Source organism: Scleropages formosus, chromosome 2, assembly GCF_900964775.1.
Source record: "Scleropages formosus chromosome 2, fSclFor1.1, whole genome shotgun sequence".
Taxonomy (NCBI): domain Eukaryota; kingdom Metazoa; phylum Chordata; class Actinopteri; order Osteoglossiformes; family Osteoglossidae; genus Scleropages; species Scleropages formosus.
Window position 1 is genome coordinate 2,141,836 of NC_041807.1, and position 15,874 is coordinate 2,157,709.

At 42.9% G+C, this 15,874-nt stretch overlaps 2 protein-coding genes across 2 annotated transcripts in view; one reads left to right on the top strand and one right to left on the bottom strand.

The window, feature by feature from the left end:
- The window catches only part of celsr2 (cadherin, EGF LAG seven-pass G-type receptor 2), an 87,492-nt gene extending 82,828 nt beyond the window's left edge, over positions 1-4,664 (top strand). The window contains exon 34 of the mRNA XM_029249505.1: positions 1,965-4,664. Coding sequence (XP_029105338.1) covers positions 1,965-1,992 — 28 coding nt within the window. The 3' untranslated portion in view covers positions 1,993-4,664. The remainder of the gene's footprint in view (positions 1-1,964) is intronic.
- Positions 4,665-9,660: 4,996 nt separating this feature from the next.
- Positions 9,661-15,874, bottom strand: part of dstyk (dual serine/threonine and tyrosine protein kinase) — a 36,401-nt gene continuing 30,187 nt past the window's right edge. Inside the window, exons 8-14 of the mRNA XM_029249672.1 lie at positions 15,378-15,507; positions 14,865-15,021; positions 13,569-13,701; positions 13,010-13,123; positions 12,716-12,830; positions 12,368-12,502; positions 9,661-10,230 (exon numbers count right to left, since the gene is read on the bottom strand). Coding sequence (XP_029105505.1) covers positions 10,043-10,230; positions 12,368-12,502; positions 12,716-12,830; positions 13,010-13,123; positions 13,569-13,701; positions 14,865-15,021; positions 15,378-15,507 — 972 coding nt within the window. The 3' untranslated portion in view covers positions 9,661-10,042. The remainder of the gene's footprint in view (positions 10,231-12,367; positions 12,503-12,715; positions 12,831-13,009; positions 13,124-13,568; positions 13,702-14,864; positions 15,022-15,377; positions 15,508-15,874) is intronic.

The window sequence follows — 15,874 nt, forward strand, 5'->3', positions numbered from 1 at the left end:
TGCACGCTCATGCCTCTTCGTTTTCGTGTGACCTTGTTTACAGCTCACAGCCATCCGAAGGAGGTGGCTCGCTTTTGCCTGGAGAGTGTGAGAGAACATTCGCGTGATATCTCAAGAGTCGTGTTCAGAAATACTTCCTGTGTTTTTCTTTTGGTTCTGACAGAGTCCTTTGATGGTTACGTAACTTGAGGTTTCTCCATCTGAGAGCCTTTTTTTTTTTTCGGGATCTCTGTCTGCTGGGCAGCCCAGCCTGAGCCAGAGGAGATGCGAGGGTCAGCAGAGGGTGAAGCAATGATGTTTACAGAACATTCTAGCTTTGACTGTTTGTTACAACAGGCTTAAAACATATTTGTAGCACGTGTAGGTCAGTATTGCCCAAGGTTCAACTGACAGCTTGTATTCATGCCTTTTGTTTGCAGAAATGAAGATTTATAATAACTCCACACACAACTGAGGTCTGACCTGTTTCCAGCAATGCAAGTTTCAAGTGCAACACATCCCTAATTTTAACATTTACCAGTCACTTTTGTCCAAAGTAACTTGCAGTGTTCAACAGTTATTTACCCCATTTTTACAGCTGGGTAATTTCACTAGAGCAATTTAGAGTACATACCTTGCTTAAAGGTACTAGAGCTGGGACTCAAACCTGCAACCCTTGGGTTGAAAGGCAGCAGCTCTAACCACTACATTACGAGCAGTTCGCCATGGTGATGTTAAAGCCAGAGCTCAATGTCACTCAACGTGCAAAAACTAGTGCTTCCAAGCACCATTTTGGTAGCGACTTGTAGCAGCGACTGCTGGAGTGAAAAAGTCGAGGCTTAAGTTCATTTTCTGGGAATAAGTCAGCGATCGGACTTCTGCAGCATTTCATGCAAACAAGGCAACAAAGGCATCTCGTTGACCTTGCAATTCCGCAAATTAGCTGCGAAGGTACGAGCGTTACTCGTAGCGCGTGTGTAATGAGAGGCGGGACGCATCCTGCACGTGCCTTTACACCGGGGGCATCAAACTGAATTCCTAACGCGTTGGATGATGTTCAGCTTTCGCTTCCAGTTGGACTCGATTCATTCGCCCTCATTTGGCAGTTAGTTAAATTAACCATTTAAACCACGTTGAACAAAATTCCACGTCTCAGCCATGACAAGTGCTTAATATACTTTTTCAGTGGAATCAAACCTTGCTGGTGGCGGTTTCTCAAAACTGTCGGAGGTGCTTTTGTGCCATTTAAATTATTTTCATTTTACTCCTCATGAGTATGTTCGCGTCAAAGCTCATCTGGATTATTGAATCCTTCACTGCCTCCCTTTGTTCCCGAACAGCTACGAATGATTATAAGTATATAATCTCTGGGGTAACTGTTGAACTGAAATAACGAACCCTAAGTTCATTCAGAGGGGGAAGATTATGATTATGGTTATGATCTTACACCTTTCCCAGTCTTTCCACTGTTGCAGGTATTCCTGGGGTAACGGAAAATCTGTTTAGTGTAATTGCGACCCCTCGGCTGATGCGTTGTTTAGAAATGCGTAACGCGTTAGATCACACAGCTCAGCGTAGCGTAACTAAGGTCTGAGTCGGAGGGAAAACCTGCCAGGGATTCAGTTTGACACCCTTGCTTTGTACGGTGTGAGTCACTCTTAGCTCTGTGAACCTCAATGCTAAAAATCTTGTGTGTGCAATGAAAATGTACTCATTTGTGCAAGAGCCCGAACGCCATACGTTTGTACGTTTTGCTTCTTCCGGTGAAAATCCTTCATCTTTACTGATTATCTGCAAAGCATCACCAGAAAGCCAACAAGACACGTGAAATCTGACATTAAATACAAGGGTACTTTTATAATTTATGAGCTGTGGCCTTGTATTAAAGACTTTTGCTTATGGTAATGCAGTTGTCCTTTAGGGAAAATGCATAACTGAACGAACTCTCTTTTTCTTCCATCTGTCTCTTCTATCCAAAATCATAGATTCTTATTTATTAATTTTCTTCATTAAAGCATTGGTTTGCATTGGAGTCGGGAGCTCTGTCTCGCATCCAGCCAAGCATATTACATTCCTCACTCTCAGCCTCGACAAAACAAAGTCTCTCTCTCTCTCTATGCACACGTGTTCCCTCTCATTTCTCGCACCCACGGCCATGAGCATTAGCATTGTAGCATTAGCACCATGGTCACACATTGCTTGTTTTCTGTTCCCGTGTTTCTTCGTCCTTCGTCTCCCCCCCGTTCCCGCCTTCCTCTGCAGCGACAGCAAGGCGCCCCAGGCGTGAGCGGGAACACCACGCTGACAGAGGCTCTTGAAGGCCTCGTGCTCCAACCGTACCCTGCTTCCTGTCTGGGACAGGGAGGGAGAAGTAAAGACGGCGTCACCCGCGTTTGGAAACCAGCCATATTGGCGCGCCCTGCAGCGACTGCTATCGCAACTCGATGCGTCAGGGGTGCGGGGACCCCGATATGTTGGTTACATAGGCACACGGCTGCTCTTCCGCTTCTACAAGATGTACTGATGTTCAATTAAAAGCAATTTTTTTTTTAACCGAAGATAAAGACACGTGACCCTTAGCCAGGCACAGCTATTGCTCATAGACATTCTGAACTTCCAGGGAATCACCCAGGAAGATGAGCTTCTGCCTTTCCATGGATACAATAACCCAGCTTTCTGAAGGACACCTCAGTCGTCGGAGCGTGGGAGGGTCGCTGCGCCGTTCAGGTTCAGCGCACCTTGAGGGCGCTTCGCGTTGACCAGCTCCACAACGTCCTCCTTGGAGTCGGAGGGCTCCGGAAGCTCTGGGGACAAGAGTCTCCTTCCAGCCGATCAGAAGTGCGACGGATGGGCCCTTGTCGGCGACTCGAGTGCAGCGAACACCAGGAGCAAAGGGGACGGACCCTCGGGATGTGTCCGGAGCCCTCGATAAAGGGGTCTGGGAAGGACTGTTGGGAACGCTGGTGGGCTCTGATGAAGAACTGGAGATCAGGAGTCACGTTCCCACTCCGATGTGCTCATATCGTACGCGCGCAGGCTTGCTTGCGTGCTTGCGGAAGTCGACATTCTCAATTTCCCAGCATTCTGTAACGCGAAATAGCATCTGCCGCCAAGAAGGATAACAAGGACTTTAATACACTTCTGCTCATCGTGTACATATCGCTGAAAGCTCATTTTATATTCTCTTGTTTCTGAGATGCGCTGGAATTTTTTTAACCTTGACATTAAAAACTTTGGCACATATCTGAGGTTTTGTTTATACTGTACAGATTTCATTTTTTTCTTTTGTAAATGTTCAATTTACCACTTCTGCTGAATTTTGAAAAATACACTGATCTTTTGTACTAAGCGTGTACACTTTACGACTCGCTAATGCTGTGTTTAAACCGTTTCATTTCGCTGCCATTTCAAAGGTATGGAATAGCACAAATGTGCATTTACATGTTTTTTAATAGAGTGCAAAATGTTTACGTGTTCATATTTTGACAGCCATATGTCACATGACTTGTAGCACAGATTTAGAATTCCTGCCCAGCATCCGCTTAGTGCACAACAAGCTATTTAAACCATTCGGTAGCAGCGGTTTGATCAACACAAGTGTTCACTTGGATTTTCATGCTGCAATTCAGCAGGAAACGACTTCATTAAGCGGAGAAAAAAAATCTCAGCTCTCAGTCGAAAACACTCGAGTTGGGCCGTATCTCTCCGCCTATAGTTCTCCTTTGTTGCCATTATGCACTGCCAGCTCTGAAAATAATAATGCGGAAAATATCAATTTTGTGTTCCATTTGCTCTCGTGTTCATTGATACATTTTATGTGTATGGTACCACTTTTATAAACCACAGTTATTCGCCAAATTCTGAAAGTGTGTTCCGGAATTACTCTAAGAGATGCTGGCAGTAACTGCTCCAGCTGTTTACAACGGTACTTTAGGGTGCAAAAAGCAGGTATAAAGCTGGAACATAATGTAATACTGCAAAAAGCTGTGCACATTTTGTTCTTTTCTCAGATCAAAATGGTATGTATTAGGTTTACCTTAGTGCTGTTGTAATTTAATGACCCCCATGCATGTTGCATCATCAGTATATGGAAAAAAAGAGCAGGAATGCAGAGATGGGGGGGATCATATTAGTACATTTCATTCCATCAGATTTATGAAGAGGCAAAGGACAATCCTTACAATCTGTGTATTTATTTCCAAAAACATGTCACATATTTCTGCTGTATGCATTCTTCTTGGAGGTTAGAGCTACCCAGTGACCAAAATCCACTGTTTTTTCAATTCATTCTAACCAGGAGAATGTTATTGGGAATAAATAAATTTAAAAAAAAAAAAAAAAAAAAATTACTTTTGAAAACCAGTCTTACCTGAATAAATCCCAAGATCCAGGTGTATTCATGCCGAATATTTTACTGCTGTACGAAAGAATGCACACGGAAATATAAGCAGACTTTCTGGGCAAATTAGTGTTGCTTTCCTGCCATGCTACCTCCCAAAACATATTTTTTTTTGAACACCCAGTGATCACAGCTGGTGATTTCATGCGACACCACACAGTCTCGGTGCTGCTTTCGAGAATTTGTGGAGGCACCAATTACAAGGCACTGCTGTTTTAGTGCTCTAGCAGAATGTCAAACTTTGCCAAGAGTAAAACTGTAAATTGCTTTAAGCTACATGATAATAAAAACGTTTAGCACAAAACGACCAGATCACTAATTTGCCTTGGGACTCCCGTGACATCACCAACCATGTATGCCCCTTATTTGTATGACTCTTGAGCTCATCGTTTCTCTATCAGTTTGAATCCTACGTACAACCGACATGCATTATGGTGACACCTGTATGGTGCTGCAGCACTGCAGGGATATTCAATTTATTTTATTTTATTTTTTAGCACAAAACGACCAGATATCGTAAGGTAATAATTCCCCTTGAAAACTAGCCTGGTTCTTTCTCACCAGCTATGCAAAGCTTTAAGTTGAGTCACTGGATATACGCTGAGCCATATGATCCACAAATCCTTGCTGAATACCAATAAGCAGGCTTTTGTGTTTAATTAATTTATTGAAACAATTTCTCTCAGCATGGGGAAAACCCGACAATCCATATGGAAAAGTCTCTAACAAATAAATTACACTGAATCTAATTTGACATATTTAATGATTTTGGGGGGGGAGGTGCGGTGGTGCAGCGGGTTTGGCTGGGTTCTGCTCCCTGGTGGGTCTGGGGTTCAAGCCCCACTGGGGGTGCGCTGCGATGGACTGGCATCCCGTCCTGGGTGTGCCCCCTCCCCCTCCAGCCTTGCGCCCTGTGTTGCCAGGTTAGGCTCTGGTTCGCCGCGACCCCGCTTGGGACAAGCGGTTTCAGAAAATGTGCGTATAATGATTTTTATGAACTAAAAAGCATCAACAGATACAATTTGCCATTACATTTTGTATCAGCTACTCTGTATTTCATGCATGCGTCGTGTGTAAAATGCCCACTATCCAAGCTGTATTGTGTAACACAAGAGGTTGTTGTTTACACGTAAAGTAAGTGCTTATCAAGCCTAGTACCCCACATGCAAAATAATTCAGCAACACAGTAAATTAGCTACAATACAGTATGTAGGTTAAACTAGTCTGCAGCCAACAATCCACAGAAGCTCTTCATTACATTTCCTCCCTCCTCTCACTGCTGACAATTTTACCACGTTCTTCAAAGACAAAGTGAATTCCATCGCCAACAAGTTCTCGGTATCCACCTACACCAGCTGCGTTGGATCTTCCTCAAAGCCTCCTTCTCTGCATTTCAACAACTATCAGAAGATGAAATCTGCAACCTTCCTGCTCTCACACGGACCCAACACCTGCTCCCTCGATCCCATCCCTTTGTCTCTCCTACAGGCCATTTCTCCACAACTTGTCTGCCTTATCATTAACTCATCGCTTGCTGCTGGTTGCTTCCCATCTGCCTTCATCTCAACACTGTTAAAGAACCCCTCCTGGAACCAGAATCCGATGCCAGAATCTCCTCTCCCTTTGCTCTCAAGAACTCTGGGATATGGAACCTACAACCAGTTATCAACGTGCCTTACCCAGAACGATTCCATTGATGCCCATCAATCTGGATTTAAAGGTAGTCACTCCACTGAGACTGTCCTCCTTGTAGCATCAGGTGTTCTCCAGTCTTCATCCTCGGCAGCATTTGACACTGACGAATACAAGATTTTACTTTCTCTTCAGTTGGGTCTGATACAGCACTGAAATGAGTGGGGTCCTACAGGTCAGGTAGATCTTACATGGTAGTTTGGCACTGCTCTCCATCTTCTCTTCTGCCTCTTTCAACTTGGCATACTCTACTCCATCTACCCCACTTCCCTTGGTTCTGTCATTGCCTCTCATGAATTCTATCACTGCTCTGCTGACAATACCCATCTCTTGTCTTTTCCTCCTGTAGCTACAGAAATATCTCACATATTGTTGCCTGCCTCTCAGACATATCTGCTTGGTTGATTGTTCACCTAAAACCACCTTCTCCAAAACCAAGATGCTTTACTTTCCCACTGGTCCATCCACTTATTGGGAACTCTTTCAAGCTGGACAACTTGCTCATTTTATCCAGTTCATTGGTTAAGAGTCTGGGAGTATAGATCAACTCAACATACTGATGCTGTCCTGTAGATGCATCCAGAATCTACTCATCTCATGGCATACTCTACACAGCTTCTGGGACAAAATATGGTGATGTCCTGCTTGGATTACAGCAACTCTTCTGTCTGGCCTCCCAGGCTTTGCCATCAAACCTCTGCAGCAGATACAGAACGCTGCTGCATGAATTGCGTTTGACCTGCCAAAGTGTTTCGATCTCTCAGTTGGTTTCCTTTAGCTGCCTGCATCAAGATCAAGACTCCGATTATGGTCTTCAAGTCCATCAGCAGATCTGCTCCCAATACCTACAGGACAGGTTCAGTCACTATACCCTATCCAGACTGCTCCTCCTTCACCTCAGGCCTTTGATGGCTCATTAAAAAATAAGTTAAAAATAAATAAAAAGCTCAAAGGATCTCAAGAAAGATCTCAAAATACATCTCTTTCAGATTCATTACTCTCAGATCTATCTGCTCCATAAACAGACATTGCCATTTGTCACACGTAGCTTTGTGTTTCCCATCAACCCATGTAATGTATGCTGGTTTAAATGGGGACAAACAAAATGACTGTACTTTGAGCATCATGTCTCTACATTTGTGTCTCTCCATCTTGGTGAAACACCTCCCCCCCCAGATGTACATCACTTTGTGTAAAAGAATCTGCTAAATGAAGAAATGTGAATAACTATGATAGAATAAGTAACCATTATGTAACTCATGTTAATACAGAGCTGCATAATATTTAACCTGGTATTTAGAGTAAAACAGAATAGGAAGTACATGTGCAGCTATTCAGCTGAATGCATGACACTATTCTACTATTCAGCAGCCTTAGAAGCAGCTTTTGAGTCACCTCAAAAGTCCTTGGGAAAGACTGTACATCAGAAATGCAAAAAAAAAAAAAAAAGTATGGAGTAGAAACAGCAGAACTGATGTATGCTTTTGGCTGCAGGACAGATGGATAAAAAGAGGGGCACACGTCCAAGATGAAATGTTTTACCATCACATCTGCGGTCCCCCTAGAGCGGAACTATAAAGGTGTGTCTTTGCTTTTTAGTAACGCTGCACCTGGAGCTCAGACCTGAAGATGACTGTTCTTGTGCCACTTGAAAATTATTTTCTGCAAAATTAATGTATTTTGTTGAGGGGGGGGCGCAGTGGGTTTGGCGGGGTCCCATTCTCTGGTGGGTCAGGGGTTCGAGTCCTGCTTGGGGTGCCTTGCGATGGACTGGCGTCCCATCCTGGGTGTATCCCCTCCCCCTCCAGCCTTCCGCCCTGTGTTGCCAGGTTAGGCTCCGGTTTACCGCGATGCCCCTTGGGACAAGCGGCTTCAGCCAGCGCATAACTGTGCGTGCATGCACTTCGTTGGCTGTATGCACACAAAATATATTTTTATATTAAAGAAAAATGTATTGCGTTGATTCTGGTCAAACTTGTACTATAACGATGTTTGCATATACTAAAGCAAGCAACTAACCAGTCAGAAAACTTGCCAGAAACTTAAAATACAGGTCAACTGCTTCCGGTAGTATTCCAGCAGTGTCTCTGCTTCCAGCTCTTCATTTTAATGCAGTGACGAAACCCCAGAAAGATCCTGTGGAAATATATGCATCTTCAACTATATCTTTATGCTGTGTACTACAAAATAATCAGTGTAACTCATCGTGAAGATGTGCGCGTCCCTGCATGTCATTACGATCACAGTACTGCGTCAATGTAGACATCAGTCCGCTTTCAGTAGCTGCTCGGCCAGCGCAGGAGTGCATCCCCGAAGCGCAGGGTCCGAGACAGGATGCAGCCTGGGGACGATACCAGTCCATCACAATGCAATCTCTCACGTACACACACTAAGGGCATTAGTGCTACCTGCAAAATCACTACGCCAACCCCTCAAACACGTTAGAAGCAACTTTCTGTAATCCTGAACCAGAGAAAAGTGTTCTAAAAATACTACAGTTGAACAATTGAGAGCAAAACAAGTTGGTTATAAACTAAGGAAAAAATACATGAACATTTGGAAGAGGAACAAAGGCAAATCCTTCCAGAAAAACTACTTACACATTAAATAGGCCATGGTAAACTGTAGTGAAAATAAGTTTTTAATACCACCTTTGTTCTTTAATCAATAGGATGGGAATGATTTTCCCAGGATTCCAGGCAGGATTTTTCCCCCCTTTCATTTTGTTCATCTTCAAATATGTAGGAGGCCAGTAAAGCTCTGGACTCTAGATCCAAGGTACAACTCTGCAACTTCCCTGATTTTTAATTGCAACTTTTACAGGGTCAGAATTTCCAGCTAAATACCAATCCATCTGTTCAGTTTATTCAAACAGCATCTTTGAGATGCAAATTAATCTGAGACCATGGGACCAACGGCAGGATACCACATGGTGCACACGCTTGTCCATTCTGTTCACAGTTCACCCGTACAGCATGCAGGTCAAATGTGGGAGGAAGCGGCACTCCGCCCCAGACCCCACTGGACAAACACCTAGTGCAACCTCAACCATGAGCTAAACATACTGAACCACATCATCCCACAAGCTGAAATTAATTTCCAGTACATGTTCATCTTTTCCCTAATAAGGAATCTGGAGTGCTCATTTGATCTAAACCTCAAATATTTACTAAATAAAGCTGCTCACCAAAAGCTTTAAAATACTGTTTGAAGATCTAGACATAACTCTGCACAAACGTCAGCAGAGAAAGGAAAAAAAAAATATGAAATTAACCCGACAGGAATGTGTAACTAGTTCATAAGACTGATTTGTCATGACCTTAAATCTGCCAGACTTCTCTCTAACACACTGTTCTTCCCACTGAAGAAAAACCCTTTAAAAAGGTTAAACTGTTACACAAATTCTAAATTTTTCAGTACGAATTCTTTTCTCTGCAGGAAAATGAGACCAAAAAATTCATTCCTCAATAGCCACTCAATGTAATAAATGGTATTAAGAGTAACTAAATGATGGAATAACACCAGGAACGACGCAAACAGACAAATCATTTGTCATATTCATTTTATTAAAAAAGGTCATTTCATAGCAGAACATTTAAATACGAACAAAATTAATGCTTTTTTCTAACTACTTTTAAAACAATATTTTATGTCTAGTAACAATCCTATGAAAGGCAAGCATTAGCAGGCATGCTAAAAGAAGCATAGTGTGTGCTTGAATTACACAGACAAACACATACATACAAAAACAAACTATATATAAGCACATTTGTGCGTATGCGTGTGTTGTGTGCAATTCTCAGGACCTCTTAAATAGTGTCTATAATCCTTAAAAGGCAAGAACATTAGACTTGATACACATTATCAGTCCTGCCTTGGCCTTTAGAACCTCACTCGTTTTCCACATTGACAGTTTCACCTTCCAGTGCATCTCTGCACCAAGTGCTTCTCATCCCCTCTTCCACCAGCGATTCAAGTAGAGTCATCAAAACTCCCGGTCTTCTGGTCGGAGTCTGAACTGCAGAGCCGGACCATGATGCTTTGCAAACTGGGCTGTACGATGCCCAGCAAGGGTCTCTGGGAGGGATCCCCGTTCCAGCAGGCCTCCATCAGCTGCCAGCACTCTTCATCGAAGCTAGGCAAGCGCTCTGGCCTGGCACCTTACACCATAAGGGATATCAACAGCCAGCCATGAGTGCTACGTTGGCATCAACTTGTTGTAAAACATGAACACACTCCTTCCCGCATCCATGAAGTATAGTGCATCACTGGATCTTCAGAGAGAAACCTGGTCACAGTCAACAACACCAAAGCTGCTTACCCTCTGACCTAGAGGCAGTGACTCACACAGTAAAAACACCAAGGCTGCAATTGAGTGGGTATTACAATCATTCCCTTGTACTGGCAACGGATACATTTTTGAGAAGGTTGTAAAGAACCAATCTGATTTATTCCATGGGCCACAAAACATACCCTTCTTTCTGAATTAAAAGCTCTGTGCTAGATTAATACAGTCATGGTCCCATAACATTATAATGGAGCTGATAAAATTCTTACGGCTACCGACGACACAACGCAACACGTTACGTATTTGTGGTGATGCTGGCGTAAAACCTACTGGGCTGCCGGTCGTATAATAGTATAGCACATACAATTATGTACATTACATACTTAATGACAAACACCTATGTTACTGCTTTACGTATTTACTATACTGTAAATATTAAGAGTACTCACTACTAAGACTGTAAAACAGTATGCTGTGCTATGCCGGCAGCAGCGTCAAATCTCGTTTACCACGTCTCGCCTGCATCGAGGCTATACCATTTAGGTTTGTGTAACACCATCATGTTTGCACAACGATGAAATCGCCTAACGACATTTCTCAGAACGTAACCCCGTCGTTAAGTGACATCTGTATACGCTCGCTAAAACATGTAGCGATGCATGACAATGCACATAACATTAGAAACTGGAGAGAATATATAATGTGTGTGTGTATATATCTGTTTATTATATACACAATATAATACAGTTAAGACCATGAACTTTGTACTTGAGTCTCGTGGCTCTCATTTGCAAAAAAGCCACCCTGCAAACAAAGAGTGTACTGTACTAGAGTAATGAGGGAAATCTCAGTGAACGTCAAAACGTTCACTCTGGCTTCAAAGACAACGGCACCGAGGACGAAGCCGCAGACAAGCTGCTCCGAGGCGCTCGGCACACAGGAGTCTGCGCTAAAAGCCTGGTGCAATTGCCAGTCATGCAGAATCTGAGACTCATACAATTTCAGCATGTGTTTGTATTCGAAAAATAATGGCAACCTTGTCTTCTGGGCCCTGACATCAGAGCAATTATTAGCACAAACAAGCGATGTTCCGTACAGACTCCTCCAGTAGTAAGCAAGCTGTATGAGCGACTGGCCTGAGACAATGCGTCTATTCTGAAATAATCACCTTTCTCAGCTGCACTTAGCAAGAGGCAATGTGGTGAAAAAGGTTCACGGGAGCCATGTGCGCTGCTGTTTTCTTGTAGCTCATTCAAAATAGGAGATACAGAACTCCACACATTTCAGAGAAACTTGTCAAATGACTTAGCTGAGAGTCCACATAAAATATAGAACCTTTCAGGATTAAATAGCTCAGCATGGAAAGACTTTTTTTGATGTGAAATGTATTGTATCTGTATTCTCCCACATAACTAGCATAATAAATTCCTGAAAATCTACTTACCATCAATTTAAATGGGAAACATGTTCCAAAGCATGTTTCCCTCCACAAACATGCATAATTCCTGCCGTATCTCTCCTTTAGAGTTGTAACCTATTTCTTTACGGTAAAGTGCTTTGAGGAAATACTTCAGGTGCTATATAAAATTTAAAACAAATCAATCATTTGCAGTACTGCCTTTCAATGGAATTTTCTGCTTTCTCACTTCAAGTTTTAAACTGATAAGACTTTCCCCAGTACCAATTAAAAGAAAATTATTTTCCTGTATGTAAACAGGTGAATTAGAGTTTCTGGGTACACAAATATATGCAAGAGCTTTCGTGATATGATTGCTTACTATGCCGGGGGAAACGTTTGAATAGGACTAATGAGTAAATGTCCTATACCAAGAAGAATTAGACCTAATTATTGTGATCTGTGCCACCCCATTCATCTATTTAAAAAAAAAAAAAAAAAAAAAAAAAAAAAAAAAAAAGCACAATGTGTGTCAAGGCAGATGTCTGAATGAAGGAAGGATGCCTGTGGCCCCATCTTTTGTGCAAAAGATGAGCTCTGAAAAGCATCTCACCTTTTTTGACATTGTTCCAGAGCTGGTCCTTGCTAGCACATTTCTCAAAGGCTTCTGGGAGTTTGACAGAACCAGTGCACAAATACCAGAACAGGATCCCGAAGGCGTACACGTCTACGGAGTTGTCATATTTCCCTGGAGAAGGAGCACAGAAAGCCCAACTTTCACAGAAATTCAGGATTAAAGGAGACCCTGATGCAGAATACAATTGCATCCACAGTCCATACCCTGAGCAATCTATTCCATAACTTCATTGCTTTGGTTAAAAAGTAAATTACAGATTAAGGAACTACTTTGTTATTTGATATAACAAAGAGTACCTGAGGAAAAGAGAAGTGATTCACTGACCTGTAAAGAGTTCAGGGGCCATATGGATTGGAGTTCCTACAATACTGCCCGACATCATGGCTTCTGGTTTACAGAAGCCGAGGTCTGTAATCTTGGCACGGTTCTGTCTGTCCAACTGTGTCAACACGTTCACAATATCATAATGGAAAAAAATGATAGGGCACAATGTCAGTAACTAAACAGTTGAGAATTTTTTTATATTCACATGAAAATGTTAAATATAAAAACAAAAGTATAGAACTTAAGCCGTGAGACATTTACAATACTGTGATTCAACCTGCAGCCAGCCCTCACCAGAACATTTTTCAGCTTGATGTCCCGATGCAACAGGCCTTGGCTGTGTAGGAAACGGATCCCCTCCACCACATCCAGGGCGATCTGCAACCGTTCCCGTAGCGACAGTCCGGCCTGAGGGACAAAGATGCTTTGAGTTGACAGCTTCTTACTGGTTCTTGCACCAAGTCATTGAGAAAAAGAGTCCTGTAGCTGCAGGGCACGTTGTCTTCGGCGGTGATGTTATTCTACCTATAACGCATAGCCTTCTGAGAGCAGGACGTTAAGGTAAAATAGGTGATATGAACAGGTGAGAGTTTCAATCTTAGGCTGCCAGTCAACTACCCGGGTGGGGAACCTGATCACAAAAAACAAACGTTCTGGGTGAGCTAAAACCCAGACCCCCACGTTAAGCTAAAAACACTACACTCATAACTAAAGTGTCACGAGTGAGAAACTGCTTACAGGAAGCAGGTACAAAAAGATTCAAGATGACGCCATCCCTACTAAAACAAAATACAAAAGCTCACATCCAAAACTACTGTGGAACAAAATGTCCAGTGCGAGGACAGCAAGGTACCTTGAGCCCTGTGTAGAGATCTCTGTGAAGTCTTTCCATGATGAGCAGCACAGCGATACTGGAGCCACCACCATAGGAGTGGTCAATGACAGACCCGTGCAGGTCCACTAGACGCTCATGCTTCGGAAGGGATCTGCTGGCACAACAGGAGATACATAGCGTGAAGGTAACTTAACTGAATACTGACATCCACATCTCTGACAAGCAATCTTGACACAGGCCATCACCATTTCATAGTCTCACCCACAGAGCCCCACACACACACACACACACACACACACACACACACACACACACACACACACACACACAGTTCTCAATAAAATTCCTCCAGACCTCAGCACAAAGCATAATCTTTACGTGGTTGACAAATATTCAGCAACAAAAAGCATGTTTAGTCTCAAATTTGAAAACCAAGCCATCTTCACAGTACAAAAAGCACTCTGTGGGAGCCAGAGAGAGACAAAGTAGTAAATAAGATAGTCAAATAGAAGAAAAAAAAAAAAAAATCTGGTTTAATTCCATACATAAGGTTAATTATTTCAGGTGAAATTATCTTCAAGTAAAAAAAGTACTTGATGCTTTAGACAGGCTATAAGGAGAATAAACTTTCACAACTGCATTACCCTGAAATAAATTATTTTGCTGGGTTAATTCAAACAGCCTTTACCAGCTGCTTACAGTCATAACAACAAACTTGAACTGGTCAAAAACAAGACACTGCTTGCTTGGCCTAGTATGTCATGTTAAATCAAATGTTTCCTCAGGCACTTCCTCTCTTCCTCCATTTCTGAGATGTTCCAAGTACCTGCTGCTGTTAGCGTGCAGCACAGCTTTAGTTAGTGCGCATCTACAGTCGACTCAGTTGTTCTAAGGACAGTTTTGTGCTTGTTTCTTGCATCACAGACATTCTGAACCAGTAACAAATGTTAAATACCGGTCCTCTTATGGAACTACTGCCACTTTGATAAGATGAAGCTCAGGAGAAGGGAAGGTAAATGGAGGAATGGCAGGACTTGAGTGATGACTATACCAAAAACTCCTGTTGAAAACTACATAAATTGCAGAAAATTCAAACTCTTGAAATCTAGTGTCTTAAAATGTGACAGTGTGAAATGACCACACGACTCCATGGTTTTGAATGCTGAAATCAGCTCATTTTAATATTTATTACAAATTGCAAATTAAAACTCCCTTTTCGGTCCACCTCTCAGATGCGGTTTGCCCTTGAAACTGAGGTGTAGTATGAGGTAGATGAGAATGTGCTGAGAGGCCAGGATGCAGGCCGAGACTCACCTAGTGTAGTGGAACTCCAGCGCCAGGTCATTCCAGTGCTTGTCATCAGGGGGCACAACGGACTTGAGTGCACAGGGGTGGTGCCCCCCCCAACTGTCACAGAGGTAGACCACACCATACTGCCCTCGACCCAGCTCTCTTCCCAGCTTTGGCTTGCCTGCGATGGAAACCAAAAAAAGGCCTCAGTATGTACAATCAGAATGCTTTGGGTCAAACACCATAAACTCTTGTTAGACACTAAAATGACGTGAAAGAGGCAGCAGTTATGGCCTCCATGTCCTACCAAGAACAAATACATCATCATCACTGAACACTTTTCAGAAACTGACCTTGAATATTTGCATGGACACATCCAAGAAGAAATTCAGCTATAACTTCAGAACAACTAACTGCTCTATCCAATACTCTGTGGCATGAATGACTGACGGAAAACCACTCTGAACACAACAGATCAGCTGAAGACCGAGGAGCTGCTCTAGACAGGTGAGGTGACAGATGTACCGACAGACTCACCGTGCAGCAGCACATCTCGCAGCGAACGGCTCTCCAGTGACAGCCGTGCCAGGCGGGGGGCATGCTCTTTCCTCACGCGGAGCCACAGGTCCTCTGTGCGCTCCAGCCGGCCCGTGTGGCCCTCCTCTAGCTGGAGTAAAGGGACCCATGGTGACATGAGCCCTAGGCTCCTTAACACACACTTATAAAACACTTCCCCTGAGATCTGATCTGTGGCCTCCCACATGTTTGTCATCATAAAGTCAGAAAGACCACATAAATACACAACCCAGAGCTTCAGGTCAAAATACCCCAATGTAGTTTCAATTCCTCATTATGTACAAAGTTTTAAAGAAGGAAGGGGGTGAGTCAGAAAAGTTTGATTACTTAAAATACCTCTGCCATCATTATAGCTACAAAGAATTTGAAAATGCTTGTCTATCACTGCATTGGCTTTAAAATAATATATATATTTTTTTATATATAAATAAAATACCTATAAGCAGTATCCAGCCCAC